General features: G+C 48.8%; 1 protein-coding gene across 5 annotated transcripts; it reads left to right on the forward strand.

Moving 5' to 3' along the window:
• The first annotated feature begins 5,065 nt into the window (after positions 1–5,065).
• Positions 5,066–20,780, forward strand: cabp1b (calcium binding protein 1b). 5 transcript variants are annotated; one of them, XM_076045023.1, is made up of 8 exons: positions 5,066–5,926; positions 16,098–16,265; positions 17,149–17,179; positions 17,370–17,513; positions 17,604–17,713; positions 17,934–18,008; positions 18,083–18,155; positions 19,035–20,780. In XM_076045023.1, the coding sequence occupies exons 1-8, from the start codon at positions 5,216–5,218 to the stop codon at positions 19,058–19,060; spliced, it is 1,338 nt and encodes a 445-aa protein (XP_075901138.1). In that variant the 5' UTR covers positions 5,066–5,215; the 3' UTR covers positions 19,061–20,780. The 5 variants fall into 5 exon arrangements, with proteins under 5 accessions (XP_075901138.1, XP_075901137.1, XP_075901140.1 ...); XM_076045026.1 differs by lacking the exon at positions 5,066–5,926 and adding an exon at positions 13,148–13,365; XM_076045022.1 differs by having other exon boundaries at positions 17,370–17,713.
• The last annotated feature ends 749 nt before the right edge of the window (positions 20,781–21,529 follow it).

Here is a 21,529-nt window from a genome sequence, read left to right on the forward strand (position 1 = left end):
AAAACTATTGCCACAGCAGGTACAGTATAGGGTAGATTATCAGGTCTAATCCACCTAAGCGAATCACACGTGATTGCACATAGTTTCCCTTCAAACTATCTGTTTCTGTGGATGGTGAAAAATCCAATCCGAACTGGTCGGACTGGACCAATCTGCTTGCTCCGAGGAGAAACAAGTTGCAGCAGGCGTTTATACGACAGCCACAGTGAATCAGAAAGAGACAGTTCACCTCTTGTGTCAAACTGTATCCCTAGGTTTGTTTCCATAAATAACTGTGGAATATTTGTTTAACAAAGTTTATGGAAATTTCAGTCATTTTAATAAGTTTCCTCTTATTCGCACCCAACTTTGGACACTCGATTCAGGTGTTACGAGGTGCAGGCTAAAAAAACTGCCTTGTTGTTGTAATATTAAACTCTTTAGCCATGTTATGTTACGTTTTTTCTACATCAGAAGGCCTTATATGGTCCAACAGGTGCTGTGCGTTTCCAAGCGAAGGTGTCAGATTAAAGCCTGGCCACAAGGGGGAGACGGTGAGCGAGTTACCAGCAAGTCAGGCCTCCACGTCCGTGATTGTGGTTGTTGTTTCTTCACTTTCCAAACAGGCAGTTTCCCCTAATTTGGAACCGCAGCTGCGGAGGGTAATTATTTAGAGGGACGAGCTCGCAGCGAGGAGAAACAGAGGAGTGTTTCTGGATTGGTGCGTGGGTGCAACACAACAACACTGATGACGAAGAAATATTTTGGTCTAATGCAGGTGCTGAATCTTTAAATTCAATATAATAATATTCACCTTGTTTAATAGTTACATTTTAGAACAAAGCTCAGCTATGTTCAGTCATTTCTGTGACACAAATGTAAATTACTGCATGTATTGTAGGTATATTTATAAGTTATGACCTTCAGGAAGAGGCGATATGAATACATATGAAAAACAGTCACTGCCTGAAAACGTATTAATGTAAATTTTTGTTCCATTAGTGAAATGTCACTGTTTTTCTAGCGTATAGGACAGTTTCCTGCAGGGCTGCATGATAATCCTGCAGAGTTGCATCGTGTGGTTTACGCTCAGGCCGACTCGCAACAGTATGAGCTAACAATAAATGATGAAAGGTCCCATATCAGGCTCACGTCTAATTTCTATTTTTCCACCCTGCGTAAATATATATAAAAAACAAAACAAAACAAAACTTTCATCGTTTGTCTCATCTGGTGCAGTTTCAATCTTATTTAGTCAACTCCATCACTCTCGGCCATGAATTGTTTCTTAAAAAGTTCCATCTGGTTGTGTCACAACCTGAGAGGCAAACTAATAATGCAGCAGCTGATGGGAAAAGATGGACGAGTGCGTCCAAGATAAAGTGGATTACATGCAGATTCGTGGATAATCACTCCTGGAGCGCTGATCTTTGCAAGTCCAGTTTTCGAGGCGCCGCATCTGGTCTCTCTCACGGATGAGGACCAACACTATCACATGCAGTGGGTTTAATCCGCCACTTCCTGTTGGCAAAAAAAGCATTACATTTGCTATACTTTGTTAAAGCACCAAGCAGGATATGTTTTAACCTTTGAAGCTACTGGAAAAATCCCAGATCTCACTCATTCATCTATCCAACCTTCATCCTAAATCATTTTTCACTTGCAGACCATTAAAAATCAGCTCCTCAATCAGGGAATAAAGCAAAAAAGCCGCTACTACACGTTGCCCTTCAGACTCCCCGGAAGAGGAGCTGCAGCTGCAGATGGTGGATGAGGTGCTGTTTTATCAGGACTGCAAGGACCTTGAAAGAAGAACAACCAAAGTCGCCGAGAGCTTTTCTCCCAGGACAACACGTTCTGGCTGCAGGAGCAGCCGCAGGGCATCAGCATGGTGCTGCAGGCGGTGACCTGCAGGAAGCCTGACATCACAGCGACCTGGCAACACGCAAGGTACGCAGCTGATTGGTCCACAGTTCCTGAAGCTAACAGACAAGGCTCCACGTTCAAAATGTTTTCAAGCAGCTCCAAACAAGGTGGATGTGGGAGATGGATCCTAGGGATTTTTGCCAGGTTAAATGTTGTTGGTTATTAAGATAATTATTGAATTTGATCTGACTCTAAGCTGACTGAACTGCACTGGTCTCCACTGACACACATGAACCCATAATTGGAGTGGGTGGGGAAATGAAGCGGATTGATTCCCACACACACACACACACACACACACACACACACACACACAGCTGCTGCTGCTGCATGTCGGCCACCGATAATAAATAATGCGACTTAATGTAAATTCGCTTGACACAGCTTTTCCCAATCTATATTTTCAAATGCGGCGAATTGTATGAGAGCCCTCGCTGTGCATCTTCGCCGCAACTCAACCAGTCTTTTGACCCTTGACCCCAAGCCAATCTGCTCCCGGACATTTTTCAAATCACCCATTTAAAAATCAAAAGCTGGGGCAGATGTGACATGCATACAAATAAACGGGGTTGTCAATAGTTTCCGGATCGCTGACACTTTGAGTCTGACTGAACATCCAGTGAGCGACGCTGGAAAAGAGCAAAGAACAAACAGCACTAAAGGCTTCTTCTCTATTACCGCTGCCTGGCTGTAGTCTTCAGTTTGAAAAGAAAAACCAAGACGATAGACGGTAAAATTATCTAATCATTTCTGAAAGAAAAAGAAACAATAAAAACACACCAAATAATTGATAATTCGCTCTAGTTTCGAGTTCCCTGTAAGCCGAGCCGCCGGCTGCAGGCTCGGCTTCAAGCGAGATGCGCTCTGCTCCGCTGGAGCGCTCCATCAATTGTCCCGCAGCTTTATCGACGACGGTAGAACTTTTATCCGCCGTATCCATTTCCCGCCCCGACGCAGGTTGACGTCGCCTCGCGGCCAAGCGGCCGAGCAGCCGCTCTCCCTCTGACTCCACCTCAATCCACCCAAAGCGCCGCCGCTGCTGCTCTCAATTATTTAGGCCGCCTCTCGATTAATACTTCAGTAATACCAATTTGCACTGGCGGAGGACGATGCACGATCATTGATGCAGAGGCGGAAAAAGTTATTTAAAAAAAAAAAAGGGAAAAAAAGGGAAGCAAAATAATCTGCAATGGAGGAAATTGGTTTGTTTGTTCTGCCTCCCTAAGCAGCTGCCCACAGATGCTTTTCTTGCATTCAAATCCTCTTAAGGCTCTCAGTCAGACTGCACTGACCTCTACCGGTCAAGCGTTTCTGTCACCAGAAAAAGTGCTTGAAGGAGAAAAACTCTCCGCACTTTTTTTGTGTCTGGTTGCCGTCCGGGTTTTTGTTTTGAAAGGTTTTGTCCTCGCCAGGTGGAACACTTTGAAGGATTTTGAGTCAGACGTTTATCCCATTCCATTCTGATAACTCCTTCAACGACTTCAGAGGTCCTTTAAATGTCATTCTTAAACTGACATTGACGTTTCGACAGAGTGCAGCCTGCTAATACAGCGGTCCTGAAATGGGCCGCGCCGTCTTATTTCAAATCGCATTTTACTCTCACCTGATAAATGGATGTTTTGTTTGGCTGTGGGTGAGAACATTAAATGGGCCACACAGCAGCCCCAGGCCTGCGTGTGCCGCCCCCCACTGCAGCAGCCAACTGTCTGCACACGCGGAAGTAAAGCAGAAAAAAAAAAAAAAAGAAAGGGGGAAGACGCGAATTGTGAGAAGCGGGATAAAACTTGACGTCTTTCAACGACGAGCACTCGCACGTTTTAACACGAGAAGTGCAGCAAGACTTGCCTGCACTTGCCGACGTGCACAAGGATTCCTTTTCTTCTTCTTCCTCTTATTAAAAGCAGTGATGGAGCTGAGGCGGCCGACGCTGAAGCATGTGTTCCGTGCAGGGAAGGCGATGGAGTGCAGATCCTTTGCCTGCGCCGCTCCGAGGCAGAGACACAGATGTCAGAGAACAAAAATTCCCCAGAGAAAGGAGGGCAGATTCTGCTCGTTTCTCAGCTCTGCACCATGAAAAGGCACTTCGTGAGAGCCCGAGTGTTTAATTGGCTCCGTGTATTAACATCATTACATGCTCTTTTTTTCTTCTTTTTTTTTGCCTTTGCCCTTAATCCCCGGACAGCTGCCGTTAGCACCATGACTCCCAGTCTGCAAATGGAGAGACACTGTCACGCTTTAATTTCCTGCATCATCTCCTGCATTACTTGCAGCAAATTGCAGTTAATATACTTTGAGTAACACATGAATGTTTTCACTTTTTCACCTTTGCATCAGTCTTGTACAAAGATTATGTAACCAAGGCTGAGTAGTTCTTTGTTTAGTTTTTTTTTTGCAAAGGCAAAACAGAATGTGAAATTCTGTATGAAACTCAATTAGGACCAATGAGCATGACAAGGAAAAGTTGCTCCCCAAATTGACAGTTTAATTAAAATAAAATCCAAAAAACTGCGAAATTGGAATTGCCAAACCAAAAACATTCTTGTCTTGAAAACACAAACCAGGCTCGCAAACTAAACCTTCGGAAGCAAACTCATACAAAACCTCTGTTTTGTTTTTTTTCTAGCTTCACTTCTTCCTGTGTCTGCATGCTGACCAATGAACAATCAGCGCCTCAGTGGTCACTCCAACAAGGTTATGTTACTATTCATAGCCACCGACGACCTACGGAGTAAAAACTGATGTCATACCTTCTGTCATCCGTAAACCGTTCCCCTGCAGTCACATTTCGAGGCTGTTCCCTTTTTATTTGCTGCGGTAAATAAAAATGTTGTGCATGGTGGAAGAAAATGTCAGAGGCAGAAAAAAATATTAAATATTTTTGTTTTATATTCCCTGTTTTGTACTGATATACCCCTTAAAATTCAGAAATGGGTGGAAATGTTGAATATTTTTGTGATTTTCATCCTCCAGCACCGTTCATTCCTCTTGGAAGCTGCGGGAAGCTGCGGCCACTTGTTGCAGTTCCTGACTGAGGTGCCTGAGGCGGAGAAGCCGAAGCAAGGGGGAACTTAAAAATGGGGGGGGGGGGCACAGTGGCAAGCTCTAATTGACCTATACGCGTGCGCTGCTCGTGCCATCCAAACTGCTGTTTGGGCACCTGCACGTGGAGGACGAGTGGGAGGGGGGAGAGTACGGCAAGGAGGAGGAGGAGGAAGAAGAAGAGGAGGAGGAGGCTCCTCCTGTCTTCTCTCCTGTCGCACGAACCCCCCACGAGCTCCATCACTTCGCCACTTGGACGAGGACGAGCACCATGAGCTCCACTCTGCCCAAGAGCGACTCCACCACCTCCCTGCTCAGGTCCTCGGGGCTCAGCCGCAAGCCCGGTCCGCGCGATCACCGGAGCCACCGCGCGCAGCAGCATCATCAACATCAGCATCAGCATCATCCCACCGCGGCTGGAGGCAGCGATGATGCGGGCTGGCCGGAAGAGTGCGAGACGAGCGCGCGGAGACCCCTCTGCCAGCCGAGGCACGCGGACTCTCGAGGCGGCGATCACCGGCTGCAGAAAAGTCACTCCCACCGGGAGGACGAAGGATATTACGCGCAGGAGGACGCGGCGCAGTGGCCGGGTCGGCACCACAAGGAGCGCAGCAAGTCCACCAGGTCCAAACATCCCCACCAACACCACCAACACCACCACGGCCAGCAGCATGACTCCTCCGCCAGGGGCGAGCCGCCTCCCGCCGCGCACCACCACCACCACCATCACCACCACCAGGGACGGGACAGGAGGAGCTCCCCGACCTCGTCCCACCCGAGAGACACGGACGAGGCGGCGCTTTTCTTCGAGCCCCGGGAGCGAGTCGTCACCGGCTCGTCGTCCAGCCTCAGCTCCGAGCCGCCGTGCGGCAGCGCTCCCAGGCAGCCCGCGGCAGGCGGCCGCGCCTCCAAGAGGCTGAGCCTCACCGCGTCCGAGTGCGAATCCAGCCTCCATCCCATCGTCAAGTCGGTGTTTGGGCAGGTGAGTGCGCGCGACGTGCACGTGGCACTCCGAGAGAAAGTTGCTCGGCTTTTGGGCTGGGTGCAGCGAAACCAGGTTCCACTGCCAACATCTCGTCGTTTATCAGTGATTCCTCACAATTAGCTTTAAAGTCAGTGCAATTGCAGCAGCAGCAGCTTTGGCAGGTGAAAAAAAAATGTGATTCTGAACATACACCAGTCATACATTGGCTTTATCATACTGGAAAAAGTTTGATTATGAGCCGTGAGGTATTTCAGAAGTGACAGGGACCCCCCTCTGCAGACAGGTGCAACAGGAGGTGCAACTTTTTTAAATTGAAAAAAAAAATAATAATAAATAAATAAAAAGACATTGCACCATGCACCAGCCAGATGCTGTTGTTTTGGGTTTTGTTTTTGCGCAGGTGCCTATTAGAGGCGCTGCAGAGCACATCAGGAAGGGGCAGGGCTGAGGTCGGGGGTGGCGCAGGGTTCACAGGTGAGGTGCAGGTGAAACCGCGAGGGTCCCAGGTGGGCAGATTAAAAATGAATGCGCTTCGCTCACTCAGCCTGCATCGGCATGGCTCCTGCATGCGGCTGCCCTCTGCAGCCACGCAGCCCTGGTGTGAATGCATCGGCTTTCACGGCGACGGTCACCTGAGCGAGACCTGGGGGATCAACTTTCCCGCTGCACGAGGGGGCAAAAAAATTAAAAAAATAAACTTTTGAACACCACACCACACTCTGATACACATGCACAGGTGAGTGGACCACTGCCCACTAACACCATCTGTCCACTGGAGCAGCTCTCCTGCGAGGGCACCACCCTCCTTCTACTCCTCCTCCCTCTCACTCTCTTCCACCTCTTCCTCCTCCCAGCTCTCCCCTCTTCCCGTTCCACCCAATCACCGTCTGCGATAACGGACACAATTACCTCCGCAAACGCTAATGTGCTCCCAAAATAACTCATCTTAATCTAGGCCAGAGCCATGGTCTTATAGGAGGTGGTTCCATCCCGACCGGACAAAAATCCGCGAAAATCTGGCTGATGACGCAGGTATGAGAGAGAAAGAGAGAGAGAAAGAGCAACTCCGTCACGGGTCTTTGCATTCGGTTCCGGTGCAGTTTTCCGATTCACATGCGGGAAAAACATCCCATCACTAGAGTGTAACAGCTCACGGCGAGCCGAATTGGTTCAGCGCAGCAGCAGCAGCAGCAGCAACAGCAGCAGCAACAGCAGCCTCACAGCAGCAGCAGCAGCAGAGAGCAACTGATGGGGATGAAAAGAGGGATTTTCTCTTTCTGCCACTGGTCAGCATCTCTCCCTGAAGCCCCTTCGTCTTTTGCCAAACACACACACACACACACACACACACACACACACACACACACACGTACACAGGCTTTTCAGTGCACTGACTCCCAAATAGCAGCGGCAGCCAGCACGGCACAAAAGGAGGACGAGACGTTTCAAAATTCTCTCATTTCCTACATTCTTATGCAACATCAAGATATGAACACAATCCTACAGTCCCAATAGGACTTGTTCTCTGCCAGTGGAGGGAGCTATAAATAACTCAGGCCCCCATCAAGACCTGATTATGTGAGACTGGAGGAGGAGGAGGAGGAGGAAGAGGAGGAGGAGGAAGAGTAGGAGGGCTAGAGTTCTATTTTTTAACTTTTTGGTAGGGGGCAGGAGGGGTTGGGCAGAAAGAAAAAATAAAAATCCATCTTTGACACAGAAGTGGTTTCAAGTTTCCAAATCAAAGAGACATTTTTGTACTGTGAGCTGCAACTTCACATCCGCACAATTAATCATGACTTTCCAGAGAGGCGAATGTGGGGGAGGGGGAGAAGAATGTCAAATATCAAAGTGGCTGGCAGTATCATATGTTTGGGCAGCTTTGCTCCTACAGATGTGGCCACATTGGAGACAAAGCACTTCTTATTTGTTATAAGCAGTACTCTCACTGTGGGCCTGTTGTTGTGCAGAAACAAGTGTTCAATGCATTGCAATGCTTAAAAGCTCCCATATTTCACCCATTTTCAGATCTTTGATTGTTTGAACCTCCAAGAAACAGTTTATTTAGCCCTCTGTTTATAGCCTCCTAGCGAAACTGATGCCATTGTTGAGCTTTGCATGTTTTGACAGGGACAAACCTAGGCGCGTGTGTAATGACTGATCACGGAGGGGTATCGGTGCCCTTTGTGACATCAAAAAGCGCAGATATCCCGAACTGAGCGAAAGCGATACAGCACGGGTTCTTCTCCCTTCTGCGGAGTTCGCCGACGGACCAGAGGCGCAGATTATCGTCAGAAAACACCCTTACACTCCCGTGCAAAAGCTCAAAGTAAGATCTGCACGTCCGCTGCCCCAAACCGTTACTGACTGCTGCAAAACTCCCGCCGAATTAAAAGTCTGTCGCTCTGCTGCGAGGTGAAAAGGATGTGTGGCATTAACCAGCAGAGGGAGCACGCACCATTCGCGGCGGGCAGGCCCGAGCCTGAGGGATGTGCATGAGTGTGCTTGTGCGCGTGCGTGTGCATGTGCACGCGTGTGCAGTAGTGAGGCGGAGAAGAGAGGAAGAGGAAGAGCGGCGTGTCACATCGCTGAGGCAGGAGAAGTGATCGGACAGCGGGGAAGAAAGTGAGGGATGTGAAGCAATTGGATAAATGGGGAGTGTGTGCGTGTGTGTGTGTATGTGTGTGTGTGTGTGTGTGTGTGTGTGTGTGTATGTTGGCAGACCTGATGATTGTTACATAAGATGCACAATGGCCAACTTGGCCGCTCCCACCTGACAGCTCTGTGAGGTCTTCAAACGAGCCGCGTCGCTTCCTCACCAGCCAGCCTGGATTTCCTGTTTGTGTCACTTCCTGTTATTGCCCATTTTTCCCTCTTCTTTTCTTTGCTCTTACAAAAGCTTTGGCCCCCCTCCTTCCTCCTCCTCCTCCTCCTTCCGTCTTGCCTCCTCTGCAGGGGCCACACTGACCTTGATGACGTCTGGAAAGAGAGAAAAGACAAGTGTGTAAATGTGCGAGCGAAGCCACAAATAAAAGAGAAAATCCGGGTGGAATCGAGAGGGAAGAGAGAGAGAGGGAGAGAGAGAGAGAGAGAGACAGAGAGAGAGCATCCGCAGAGCATATGCCTCCAGTGTGTCTAGAGCAGGTTATTTATAGCTGCGGATGGGTATTTTTGAATCTGCGCTGGCGAGGAAGGAGGTAGAAAAATTCACTCTCTGCTCAAATCCCCCTTTTATTTTGAGACGAGGGGGTCGGGAGGAGAGGGATTAGGCGGCGAAAGGCAGGAAGGCCGCGCTGTGAGTGCAAGCGCGTGCGTGCGATGATGCTAAATATTCATGAGAACCTGAGGCTGACTGAGGAAGAGAAAAAAACAAACAAAAGAAGGGAAGGGTGTGTGTGTGTGGGGGGGGGATGATCAGCGTGAGACACTGCAGGACGGCAGAGCGATTCCTGGAGACGTGAGTCAGAGGAGGAGACGGAGGGGCTTTTGGTTTTCATCTCGCAAGGACAAAAACCCATGCCTTTTCTGCTCTGCTGACGCATTTTTTTTGAGAGAGAGAGTTCGTAGCATCTGACCGTGAATGGTTTCAAAACAAAACTGAAAGGACGTAGCAGAACTTTATTAGCTAAGCCGAATTAAAGGCTCTCTGACGTCTCAGCCGCAGCGTAAGACGATGACGCAAGTGTGTCTATTGTGCAGGGTTTTTTTTTTTTTTCATTCCATTTTTTTTTTTTTATCCCTGCACTGATGACGACAAGAAATACACAGAATGTTCAATTTACGGGGGGGAAAAAAACATCGTATTAGTTCCATTTTTACCCCTTTTAAAATCCGCGTTGAGTTTTGGGTTGACAGAGATCGGGAGCACGTTTCTGGCACATCATCAGAGCAAAGCTGCAGATCTAAAGAAAAGAACAAAGGAAGAATTAGATAGAAAAAGGTTGCATGTAATGCAAAATTCACTTCACTATTGAGCTCTTGCATTGATACGTGTCAGCAGGTTGTTGTTTTCCAGCAAAGAAATACAGTATTTGGACATTCACCTGTTTAAGATCTTATTCAAAGTGAAACGTTGACATACAACCTGATCAGGATAAGCTGAAATACATGCAGATGTGTGGATGCCATGTCTTACTTGGATAACTGAGGATAACATCCATGACAACATTCCCACTGGCGGTTCCAGCATTTTGCAGCTTTTCTTTAAATGTAAACTAACGCGACAAGAGTTCACATTTGGACAGCAGCAATTCACAACCTCCTGAGCCGCTGGCAGCTGTGTGCACTTTGCGTGATTAGTCCGCTGTCAGCCAATCGCAGCCGAGCTCCGAGGTCAAGCTACCAATGGAGAAGAGGCTGCGGCCCAGGTTGTGCCGCCGGTTAGTGAGAGAACAGGGAATAAGACAAAGAAGAAAGCTAAAGACCTATGACAGAATCAAAAGAAAAGGACAAGAACATTTAACTTCAAGTGAGAGAGGGCGAGTCTTGTCAACACATGGCCAAAAGTAACGAATAACAAATATCAAAACAAACAACAAAGACAAAGACAATCCAACACTTCATTTGCTTCAATGCGAGTTTGTGTTTTAAAGGAACATAAACAGCACCATGGATGATTTATAAGAACTGGATACCGGACTGGCAATATGGCGGCATGCCGATTTTCCCAGTGGCCACTCAAGGTACTGCAAATCAGAATATGGCCCTTAATAGGAATATTCTGTCACGTGAACATGCTCAATGATTATTCAAATTCTACTCTATTCACTTTTTTTTTCACTTTTCACAGTGTGTGCCCTTTGTGATGTCACATCGGGTCACGAATATCACCCCTCACAGGTTAGTGACAATGCCCTCAGCAGGTGTTGCAGGTGTTTGGAGCATTAATCATGCAGAGCTGCTCCACTGGAGTCAAAGATAAAAAACAAACAAAAATAAAAACAAGAATTAGAATAGTTGGAACAGTTTAAAACAACCATGAACTGAAGTGTAACTGCTCAACTGCCCGTTTGGTGCCGATTTCTCTCATTTTTGTCAGAACATTTAAAAACTACAATACAACAGTGGCCTCAGACATCTCCAGGCGTCTTCCCCTTAATGTGTTGTGCAATCAGCAACATGCACACTTAGGTGTGTGTGTGTGTGTGCATGTGTGTGTGTGTGTGTGTGAGAGAGTGTGAAAAGGCTGGATGGAGAAGGACACGGGCGGAGGAGCGAGGGGAGGAAACGGATCCCATGCCCGTTGTGTTCGCTGCGCTCTGACATGATGAGAGCCGACGGCTCCTGCGTCTGACGTCTGATGCGTTGTGAAGTTCACAATGAGCCTCCGGTGAGAGGCCCGGCTGAATCATCGGCCGGGCGACGCGCGGCAGCGGCGGAGACGCTGAATGGGAGCGGGACGCAAAACGACCGCGGCGTGAACACGTTTATTAAAAGAGCAGAGAATAGACGAGGCCGAGCATCGGCGCCGCGACGAGAGCGCGAGATGCTCATTATGTGTCGATGCGGCTGGCGATGGAAGTTGGAGGAGGCTGAGGAGGCTGAGGAGGCGGAGGAGGAGGAGGAGGAGAAAGAAGAGGAGAAGGAGGAGGAGGAGAAAGAAGAGGAGAAGGAGGAGGAGGAGAAGGAAGGAGGAGGAAGAGGTGGTGGAGGGAAGGAGGAGGAGGAGGAAGAAGGAAAAGGAGGAGGAGGAAGAGGGAGGAGGATGAAGAGGAGGAGGAGGAAGGAAGGAGGAGGAGAAAGAGAAGGAGGAGGAGGAAGAAGAGGGGATGCAGCAGGAGGAGGAGGAAGAGGAGGTGAAGGAAGGAAGGAGGAAGAGGAGGTGGAGGAAGGATTGCGTCGCCTTTTGTTGCTTGGCAGCAGATGTTTGACCTTCAATAAGTGGGAGGGCAGAACGAGATGGTGGAAGAGTTGAGGGCTGGTTTCTCTCTATAGGGACGTATTTCCAGTCCTTCTGCGATCCTTCCTTCAGCCTTTAAATTTAAAATCGGAGTTTGGTTCAAACTTTGGGTTAGTTTCCAATGCACATCTGTGTGCAAGCGATGAAAAATAAGTCCAATACAATGAATTCAATAATTCCCCCAATAAAACTTTCCTATTTATCTGCAAACTAGTGAGACAGAACTCAAAAACAAGCTCGAATAAATTGCTGTTGCATCAAAGCACTGATGTTAAAGATGTGCAATACTTGCGTGCATGTGTGTGTGTGTGTGTGTGTGTGTGTGTGTGTGTGTGTGTGCGCGCACGTGCGTGTGCAGCCATTCTATGCAATTCGGGTTCGACGTTCCCTTTTTTGCACAAATGCATCCTCTAAATTTGAGTCCATGCCCTTTACACTGAACATGACTTTGAGAGTGTGTGTATGTGTGTGTGTGTTGTGTATGAGCGCACGGGCATGTATGTGGATGAGAGAGAGAGAGAGAGAGAGAGAGAGAGAGAGCGAAAGAGAGCTCAAAGAGATGCTGCAGGAACAGTAGGGGGGGAAACGGACGGGAGGAGGAAAGGGGGGGGTGAAAAGAGGGAGCGCGTGTTGTATTTTTAGCTCCACAGCCCCGCATCCGCGTGTGTTTAATCAAGTGTGTGAATGTGTGCGTGTGCGTGTGTGTGTGTGTGTGTGTGTGTGTGTGTGTGCGTGCGCGCCTCTTTTTGGATCACTGTCTCCGGCGTCTTGCTCAGGGGAAGGTAAAATCGTCCGTCCGTCCCGACGAGCGTCCCTCCCGTCACTCCTGATGACTTAAAGCTGCAGGAGTGAGCGGCGGCGGCGGCGGCGGCGGGGAGGGTGAAAGGGGTGAGTGAGGGAGGCAGATATTTGGGGGTGGTGGGTGAGGGGAAGAGAGAGAGAGAGAGAGAGAGAGAGAGAGAGAGAGAGGAGGAGGAGGAGGAGGAGTGAATAAGCGATCTGGCCGCTCTCATCTCGCCTGGACCACATGCATGCTCCCCTTCGCCTCGGCCGGTGCGTGCGCGCATGTGACTGTGCATGCGTGTGTGTGTGTATGTGTGTGCGTGCGTGCGTGCGTGCGTGCGTGTGCGCTCCTTCCTTTTGTTCTTGTTTACGTATCTTGGTGTCTTGTCTCACCCTCTCCGTCCCCCTTCGTTCCTCCCTCCTTCCTCCTCCTCCTCCTCCTCCTCCTCCTCCTCCTCCTCTCCCCCCCTTGCGGTAGCGCCGCTGCTCTGCTATCAGCCAGTGACCCACTGAACCCCCCCGCCCCTCCCTCCATCCCTCCATCCCTCCATCCCTCCCACCACCACTCCTTTCACTCATGCATACGGGGGAACATATGCAAACACACATGCACACACCTGCTGACTCGGAGGCGGCGGGAGAGAAAACATAAACAGCAACAAGCCGAGGACTTGGACTCTCTTTTTTCTTTTTCCCGCTTTTTGAATCCTATGCAATGGGCAACTCTGTAAAGTCGCTCAAAATCTTCACCAAGAAGGTAAGACGCCCGCTGAGCTTTTCATTCTGTCTCCACTTTGCTGCCTTTTGACCCCCGAACAGCCCCCCCGACTCCTGCTGCATGTTGCCCCCCGATCCCACTGATGATGGCTGACGACTGAATCCCCTCCTCCTCCCTTCATCATTATTTGCATCTCATCCTGCAACTCCGTCCGAGCGATTGTTTTTTTTTTTTTTTTTTTTTTTTTTTAAAGCTTGATGGGACCTCGAGATGACAGTCGCGGCCGCGAACGTCTCCGGATAGAAGCGCGTATCGGTGCACGTTTGCATGTTCAGACGTAACAGAGACCTCTTGGTCTTGGACGAGGCTCACGTGGAGGGTGTGGGGGTGTCGCGCACCTCCACACCCTCATGTGTCAGGCAGGTGCGTCAGCTGAAGCTGAGAAAAGAGTTTTTCAGAAGGAAGCTGAGGGAGAAAAGTCGTCGTCTCCGGCATCTTCTGCTCCCTCAGCGTCGCGCTTGAACGGACGTTCCCCGCTAATGTGTGATTTTTTTTTTTTCACCCCTCGCCATCGACATGACATCCCCCTTACTCCTCCCCCCCCCCCCCCTCACACACACACAACTTCTCATCTGCAGCTGCACATCCTTGAGGAGGCGCAATATGACGAGCAACTGTTGATGCCATCTGTGCCAAGGAGAACTTCTCGCCTCACTTCCGCCGGTCTTTCTTTGACTCACTCTTCCGTCGACATGACCCCCCGCCTCCCCCTTCCTCCTCTTTTCGGGTTATATAACCGCCACAGCGTGGCGTCCAGGCTCCTCTCTGGCACGATGTACCCACATCCAGCCACGCTCGCCATGCATCAGTTGGTCAGATTGCCCGGCGGGCACCGCTCGCTGTGGCGCCCACTGCAGGAAGGCACGGAGCGGCTCAGCCAGTGAGCGGCTCTCCTGCTAGCAGATGGAACGCAAAGGTCATTCCACGCAATGTGTGTGTGTTTTCTATATAAAAAAATCCCAACATGCTTGGCTGTAAACGTCTTAGGTTTAGACTTAAGAAGCATGAGGGAGCGGGATGACGTCCGGGAGGTTTAATTCACCCTGACAGTCGAGTCCACTCGCCTCTCGCTGTTGCGCTGGATTTTTTTCCCCCTCCTCCTTTACTGCACTGGATGCCTCCACCGCGGTAATTGGAGGACATGGCCGGAGTTGTCGTGCGATAAGAGCGAGCGATGTCATCGCCTTGAAAACCCTGCGCCCGCTTGACCCGAGTGGCGCTGGAGACCTCGGCGAGCGGGAAAACAACCGAGGCCACTTTCTGTCTTGGATGAAGAGAGAAAGTGGCCTGGAGACGCCGGACCTCATTAAAAACCTATTTACACAAAGGCTTCCTTATATTGTCCACTGGCCGGCAATGATTTACCCCATTTTAATTAACCTGTTGCGCTCTCTGTAATTACAATTATTGGTGCAACAGCTTCGCCTGCCCCCCAGTTGATTGGCTAATTGGTGATTATAATTAAACAGCCGGCTGAGCTTCAGCCACAAATTCTGGACAACACAAACAACTCGCAGCTTTGTTAGTCGCCCCGTGTTCCGGAGCAAAACAAATAGAACCTGGGAAGAATGACTAAAGCCCTGATGTTATTTGGCATTTGGCAATGTTTCCTGCGAGAAAAAAACAAACAGAAAACCAAAAAAACAGGAGCACGTCGAGCATTAGCCCTGCAGAACAAACAAACGTGCCGAGCACTCGCTCAGATGACAAAGGCACTGAGACACTTCACCCGTTCTCGCACAGAGGAGCCGGTTATTATGCAAACGTGACGCAGTGAAAGCAGGACGTCTTCCAGTGTCCTATGACATAAACAGCGAATGAAGGAGGCCTGGCGGGGTGGCGTTTTTTTTTGGTTGTTTTTTTGCACGCAACAACAACATGCATGTCGATGCATTAGGGTTAGGGTTGGGGTTGGGGTTGGGGTTGGGGCTGTAGGGATAAGTGCCACTTTACACCCTCAGATTCATTACCTTTCCCGTTGATGCATCGAGTTGAAACTTCGCTTACCCCCCCATTTTGGGGGACGCTGAATCTACTGGACCTAATGAATTGCGGATTGGACGTTGATTTACGGGTCAAAGGTCAAACTTTTGGGTGCTAGAGAGACGGGGGTTGGACCAGCGTGTGCAGAAGGGTCCCATTGAAATGGATTAGGGTTAGGGTTGGGGTTGGGTGAGGGTTGGGGATGGTCAGACCAATGGGCAATTAGTCGGACTAATGGGAGGTCAGACCAATGCAATGCTACCGTTGATGCAGTTCGCAGCACCGACTGTAAACTCTGGAGCAGGTTGCTCGTGCTCTCACAAATGAATTGTCTTCACCGTCGAATGATCTTAATTATGCCGTCTTTGACTGTGCACAATGGTGCATGATAATGTTGAGATGATGGCAAAAAAAATTATAATATAAAATGTGTTGTGTGGGGGGGGGCAGATGGCATCAGTTGCTCCTGTCATGATAAATGAAGACCTTACCCTCTGTGTGTGTGACTGAGGAGCTTCCCTCCACCATGACTGACCTACACCCCCCCTCTACACACACACACCTCTGACAGGCATATGTCTGTCTACACTGATGCCCCCCCCAAACCCCCCTCCCTATGTTGACGCCATTGGCAATCTCAGTCACGGTCTCTACCCCTGTCTTTGCCCTCTGCTCCCTCCCTGTCCCCCCTCCGGCTCTTGCCCTGGACGCTGCTGCTGCTGCTCCAGGACCAGAAGAAGAACTACAAAGCAGTGCAGTCCTGTGAGGAGGGGGGCTCAGGGGGGGCCTATCTTGAGCCGCTAGTGGCCCTGGCCCAGAACGGAGCCAACATGCACAACGTGCTGGGGCCCGCGTGCATCTTCCTACGCAAGGGCTTCGCTGAGAGCCGGCAGGCTGTACGTAAGTCCAGAACCATATCGCGGGCATTGCATGACCTGAGATTAGCACGCAGCAGTAGTCGTTTAAGCACACAGAGAAAAAAAAACACACGCTAACATAGGCATGTGATGACTGCTGTCTTGTAATCCTCTCACGTTGTAATTTTTAGCATGTGAAGAAAATGAGTGTTGGGCCTGAAAGCATCGTCCTCCTGCAAAAATCATGTGTCCTCATGTTTTGCCGCTGGATAGAAGAGTGCGTGCGTGTGTGTGCACGTGTGTGTGAGGCTTGCACCAAACAAATCCGTAGCAGGTCGGCAGGAATTATCGCTGCAGCAGGTTAGGATGTTTATTGCACCTGGTTGTATTTGCAGCAGCGGTTCAGGTTCTGTGGTGACAGGAAGTAGTCATGTCCAGTTCCAGGCTCCCATACGGCGGCCGTCTGCAGAGAAGGACAGGGTGGAGGGTCAGTGAAGGGTCAGTGGGCTCGGAACCGTGAAGGAGTGTCGGTATCAATATTAGCATTACCCTCCGTTAGTCGCAGTTCAAAATCGCCCCCGCTCTAAAGTTCTCTCTCTCTCTTTTTGCCACATCTTCTGCGTCCTCTCGTTCCGCTTCCGACGCCTGCCGTGCCGCTTCCTTGCGGAGCACCAAGAGTCTGCGTGTTTTCCTCAGCAGGTGACCTCGCCGGCAAGGTCTTCCTCTCCAGATGGAGGGAAAACCTGCGGACTCTTGGCCCCACATACGCACGCACAGGCAGTTGGGTTTGGGTTTGTGTGTTTGTGTGTGTATGTGTGTGTGTAGGGGGGAGGGAATATTATCATGCGCGGATAATTGTGCATCTGCATGCATCAAATTAAAATGGACTTGTGTCCTAACCGTGACCTTTGATCTTTGGCAGGACCGGGAGTTGAGGCCAGAAGAAATGGATGGTGAGTTCAACATTGAGAATTTAGTTAAACACAGCGTATCATTTTTCTGGTTGACAGCCGATGCATTCACACTTGGGCTGTCAGTTGATTACAATTTTTAATCGCGATTAATCACATTCGTTTCCTGTGTTAACTTGCGATTAATCGCAAATCAATTACATGCTTTTGTTTTGTTTTTTTGTTCTCTCAGAGCTTCGCGAGGCGTTTAAGGAGTTTGACAAAGACAAGGACGGCTTCATCGGCTGCAAAGATCTGGGCAACTGCATGAGGACGATGGGCTACATGCCGACGGAGATGGAGCTGATCGAACTCAGCCAGCAGATCAACATGAACCGTGAGTCACAGAAAGAAGCTTTGCACGTACGCACAAATCACTTCTGCGCGGTCTCCCGCTCAGAAAAACCCTGCTTCCTGTTTTTTTCAGTGGGAGGTCACGTCGACTTTGAGGACTTTGTCGAACTCATGGGGCCCAAACTGCTGGCCGAGACTGCAGACATGATCGGGGTGAAGGAGCTGAGGGACGCATTCAAGGAGGTGAGAGACGATGGGATCGAGCCGCTGAATGTAAACGAGGTTTGCAGTGTCTTATTTATCTCGTAACAAAATGAGGAAGGAACGATGGAAACCAAGCCAGCTAAAAGCTCCAAAAGCTATCTGAAGGATGTTCCCTCCCAGTGATCATGGGTGCGGCAGTATTCGAGATTGCTTGCAAGTCTCTGATTCGACCTGGTCTTTGTCTCTCGACAACACACAGTTCGACACCAACGGCGACGGTCAGATCAGCACGGCGGAGCTCAGAGAAGCCATGAAGAAACTTCTCGGCCAGCAGGTACGGAGCTGCTGAAGGAGCCGTGGTGTCTTCTATCTGTCCACAGCACCACTGAAACTGTTTGCCGTCTGCAGGTTGGACACCGAGATCTGGAGGACATCCTGCGGGACATTGACCTGAACGGTGACGGCCACGTAGACTTTGAAGGTGAGGAAAGCCGAGCGGAAATACAACAACCCCCACAGACACTCACTCTCTCTCCTTTCTCGACGCTCGACTTTCATCCTCACGGCCTCTTTCCACGAGGCTCGCGCTTATTTCGCGGCGCGAGCAAATATATGGTGAATGCGTGTGCCCGATATCCCGCCGCCGCCAGGCTGATAGAGAAGTGAGGGGATGAAGGCGGTAGGTCTGCCTGTCAGATTATCTCTCCAGCGAGGGATTTAGGCACCTCGTAGATTACCCACCGGGGACGAGACGCACGCACGGTGTCGGGGATGAAAATATCACAACGTGGCTGCGGTTCTCAGCCTGCACAACAGCACTGTTTTTATTCCCCCCCCCCCCAACCCAACCCCCCGTTTATTTATCTATTCATTTTATCGCCTGGGTGGGAGGTTGGGGGGTGGAGGTAGTCTTGTAGTCAAGACCACACCAACAGAGACCAACACATTATCAAGACTGGAGAGTATCGAGATCGAGACAAGACCAAGACGATTGGAGTTCAAGAGCAAGAAAAATAACAAAAAAAATTAATAAAATGACCAGTGTCTTTTTTAAATTTAAGTTTGCTTCTAAATTGAACAGCAACATCTCTGTTCAGCAAGGTATCTTCTCATAATTTTCCTTAACATTTTGCTGCTTTGCCAACTATTTTGAACCATTAAAAAAAACAACTACAATTTAATAGCTTCTTGAGAGATGGATGGGTCCGCTGTGTGAGATTTAGCACCATCTAATGGTGAACATGCTCGTTCTTATCATCTCCACACCTTCTCTTGGACGTGGGCGGTGGTGCAGCTTTTTTCATCAGTTCCAGACGTGACCATCTTTTGTGTGTTTTTTTCTCCCCTTGTTAATTCTCAGAATTTGTGCGAATGATGTCGCGATGAGTCGAGACACCAAGAGGGGGCGACGGCGACGCCCGGAGGAGCAGAAAGCAGCAAAGACTACTGATGGATCTCACAAGCACTGGAGCAAAAAACAAACAAACAAAAACAAAAAAAAAAACAGTCAATAAACAGAGAAACAAAAACATATCAACCCTGCCCTCAAAGTGTCACGCTGGAGCGCAACGGCTGACGAGCGCAGCCAGGAGCAACACCGTCGATTCTATGCTGCTGCCGTTTCTACGAGCACAAAAACCGACAAACCAACAAAGACGCATTTCTAACTTTTACAAAGTATATTTTAAAGTGCATATTTTTTTTCTCTCTCCTGATGATGCTGATGTGGGCTTTGACTCACGGAAGAAATTGAGCTGTTTTTTGTTTGTTCTGGTTGAAAAAAAAAAAAAAAAAAAGAATACTGTAGCACATGAAAAGTCCTATTTTTACCCAGAGACATGAAGCCAGCACAGGACCTGAACTAGCAATGCGCAGTGTTTTATTTTGTTTTGTTTCTTAAATCGTGCTGGAGATATTATAAGCACAAAATACAGTGAGGCAATATGGAAATACTGTATTTGGTGTGACCCCGTCAAAGCGGTGTGTGTTTTTGTCATTGTGCATACTGTCATTTCTCCACTTCAGTATTTATTATGTCTCTGATGAAGATGATGAGCCTGAGGCCCGGGTCCAGGGCCAGCCAATAGTTGCTCTCTAACTGTGTTTGATGTAGCATTTTTGAAATTTATCTTCTTCTTTTAAATAGCATAAAAGCCTATCTTACTGTGATATATACATATATATATATATATATATATGCTTGTGTGTGTGTGTGTGTGTGTGTGTGTGTGCAGGCGTGAGCGTGTGTGTGTAACATGCAATGTGCTTGAGACTCCTTCAAATGCAAAACTCCCTGAAGGACTCCCACTGCCTGGGTGACGCGAGCTGTTAGGGTCGTCCGTCGCGAGCGGCTGTTTTAATGGTGTTGGACAGATCGTTTGCCATCTGTGACAAATGATTAGCAGCGTTACACCTGCATATCTGCATATCCTGTTAGTGCTTTAATTTCTACTGGAGACGGTTTCGGTGCTGTCTTCTTTTTGTTGTTGTTGTTGTTTTTTTCTTGTGTTTTTTAACAGTCTACTGATTCTACTGACCCGCCCCAAAGTGATCTTTGCTTTGGTGCAACATTTTATCTTTTATACCTCAAAACTAAATCAGTCAACAGTCATCTGTAGCCTAAAAACCGCCACTAGCGCCACCTCTCGTTCCGCCTCCCCCCCCGACCTCTTGACCTTTATGATCTGTACTGAAGCGGCGGCGTGAGCTCCTATGCAAAAAGCCAAAGAAAGTTTACAATAATTTTGTTGAGTCTAGTTCAGCGTAGCAGGCGTATGCAGTGTGTTTTAGGAAATGGGTGATTTAACTGTATTATTTATTTATTTATTTATTTATTTATTCTTGCTTGAAATGCCAGATGGTTCGGCGGGCAGCTAAATAAGCGGTTGGCTGTTTTTGAAACGACTGTGTGCATGCTCCCAAAACAAAATATTCTTCAAAAGGGAAGTCTTACTTTGTGATATTTTCTTTTGTGTGTGTGTGTGTGTGTGTGTGTGTGTGTGTCTTCATCGTGTGAAGCTATGCATGCACGAAACATCTCAAGTTTGTAGCAGAATATATAGAAGAACAACGAAAATGAAAATAAAAGTTTTTATTTGAGCTAAGAGTCGGTTCTTCTGCCGTGTGTGTGTTTGTGTTGTGGGCTTTTGAAGGTGTTCTGAGCAGGCGAGGAGCCAGTGACTGGCCAGGGGGCTCGGAGCCCGTCCAGTTCAGCACTGGCCCGTCCAAAATACATCCTCTGCCTATGGCACTGTTTCTGAGGACCCATGGAAACAACCATACAGATGCTCACATTGCAAATAAGCTTTTTTTTTCTTTTTTTTTTAGATCAATTGAAAACCTTTCCAAAGCCGTTTTGATCTCGTACAATGCAGAAATGCAGAGTTGAGCAACAGCGACATTCCTAAAAGCTGAATCTGTTGTTTTGTAATTCTGCGGTTTGCATGACAAAGCGGCCAGCGACACCTCAGATAAACTCTGCCTCTATTTGATTTTTGCCAGTGATTTCCTCTGTTTTCAAGCTGAACTGCTGTTGCAGTGGGAACTGGGAGAAACATCTCCGGGGAGCACACAGACCCCAGAGGGGGCAGACAGATGGTCTGGATCAGCGACAGGACGGTCGTCAGTCTCGTGCAGGAGCCTCATGGGCCCCTGAGGAGCCACAGACACCGGAGTGGCAGCTTCAGAGGGACCGGGTCTATTTTTAAAGACCCCTAATCACGGAAGCTGCAGTTCATGTTGTGGAAATAAGCGTTTGAACACCTGCACTCATGACATTATAATTACCCAATGTTAGTGTATAGGTAGGTCAGTGGATACTACTAATAATAATAATTGAGTTTACTCATTTAAATT

Source organism: Nelusetta ayraudi, unplaced genomic scaffold, assembly GCF_046127955.1.
Source record: "Nelusetta ayraudi isolate G7.1 ecotype Tasmania unplaced genomic scaffold, CSIRO-AGI_Nayr_v1 ptg000083l, whole genome shotgun sequence".
NCBI lineage: Eukaryota > Metazoa > Chordata > Actinopteri > Tetraodontiformes > Monacanthidae > Nelusetta > Nelusetta ayraudi.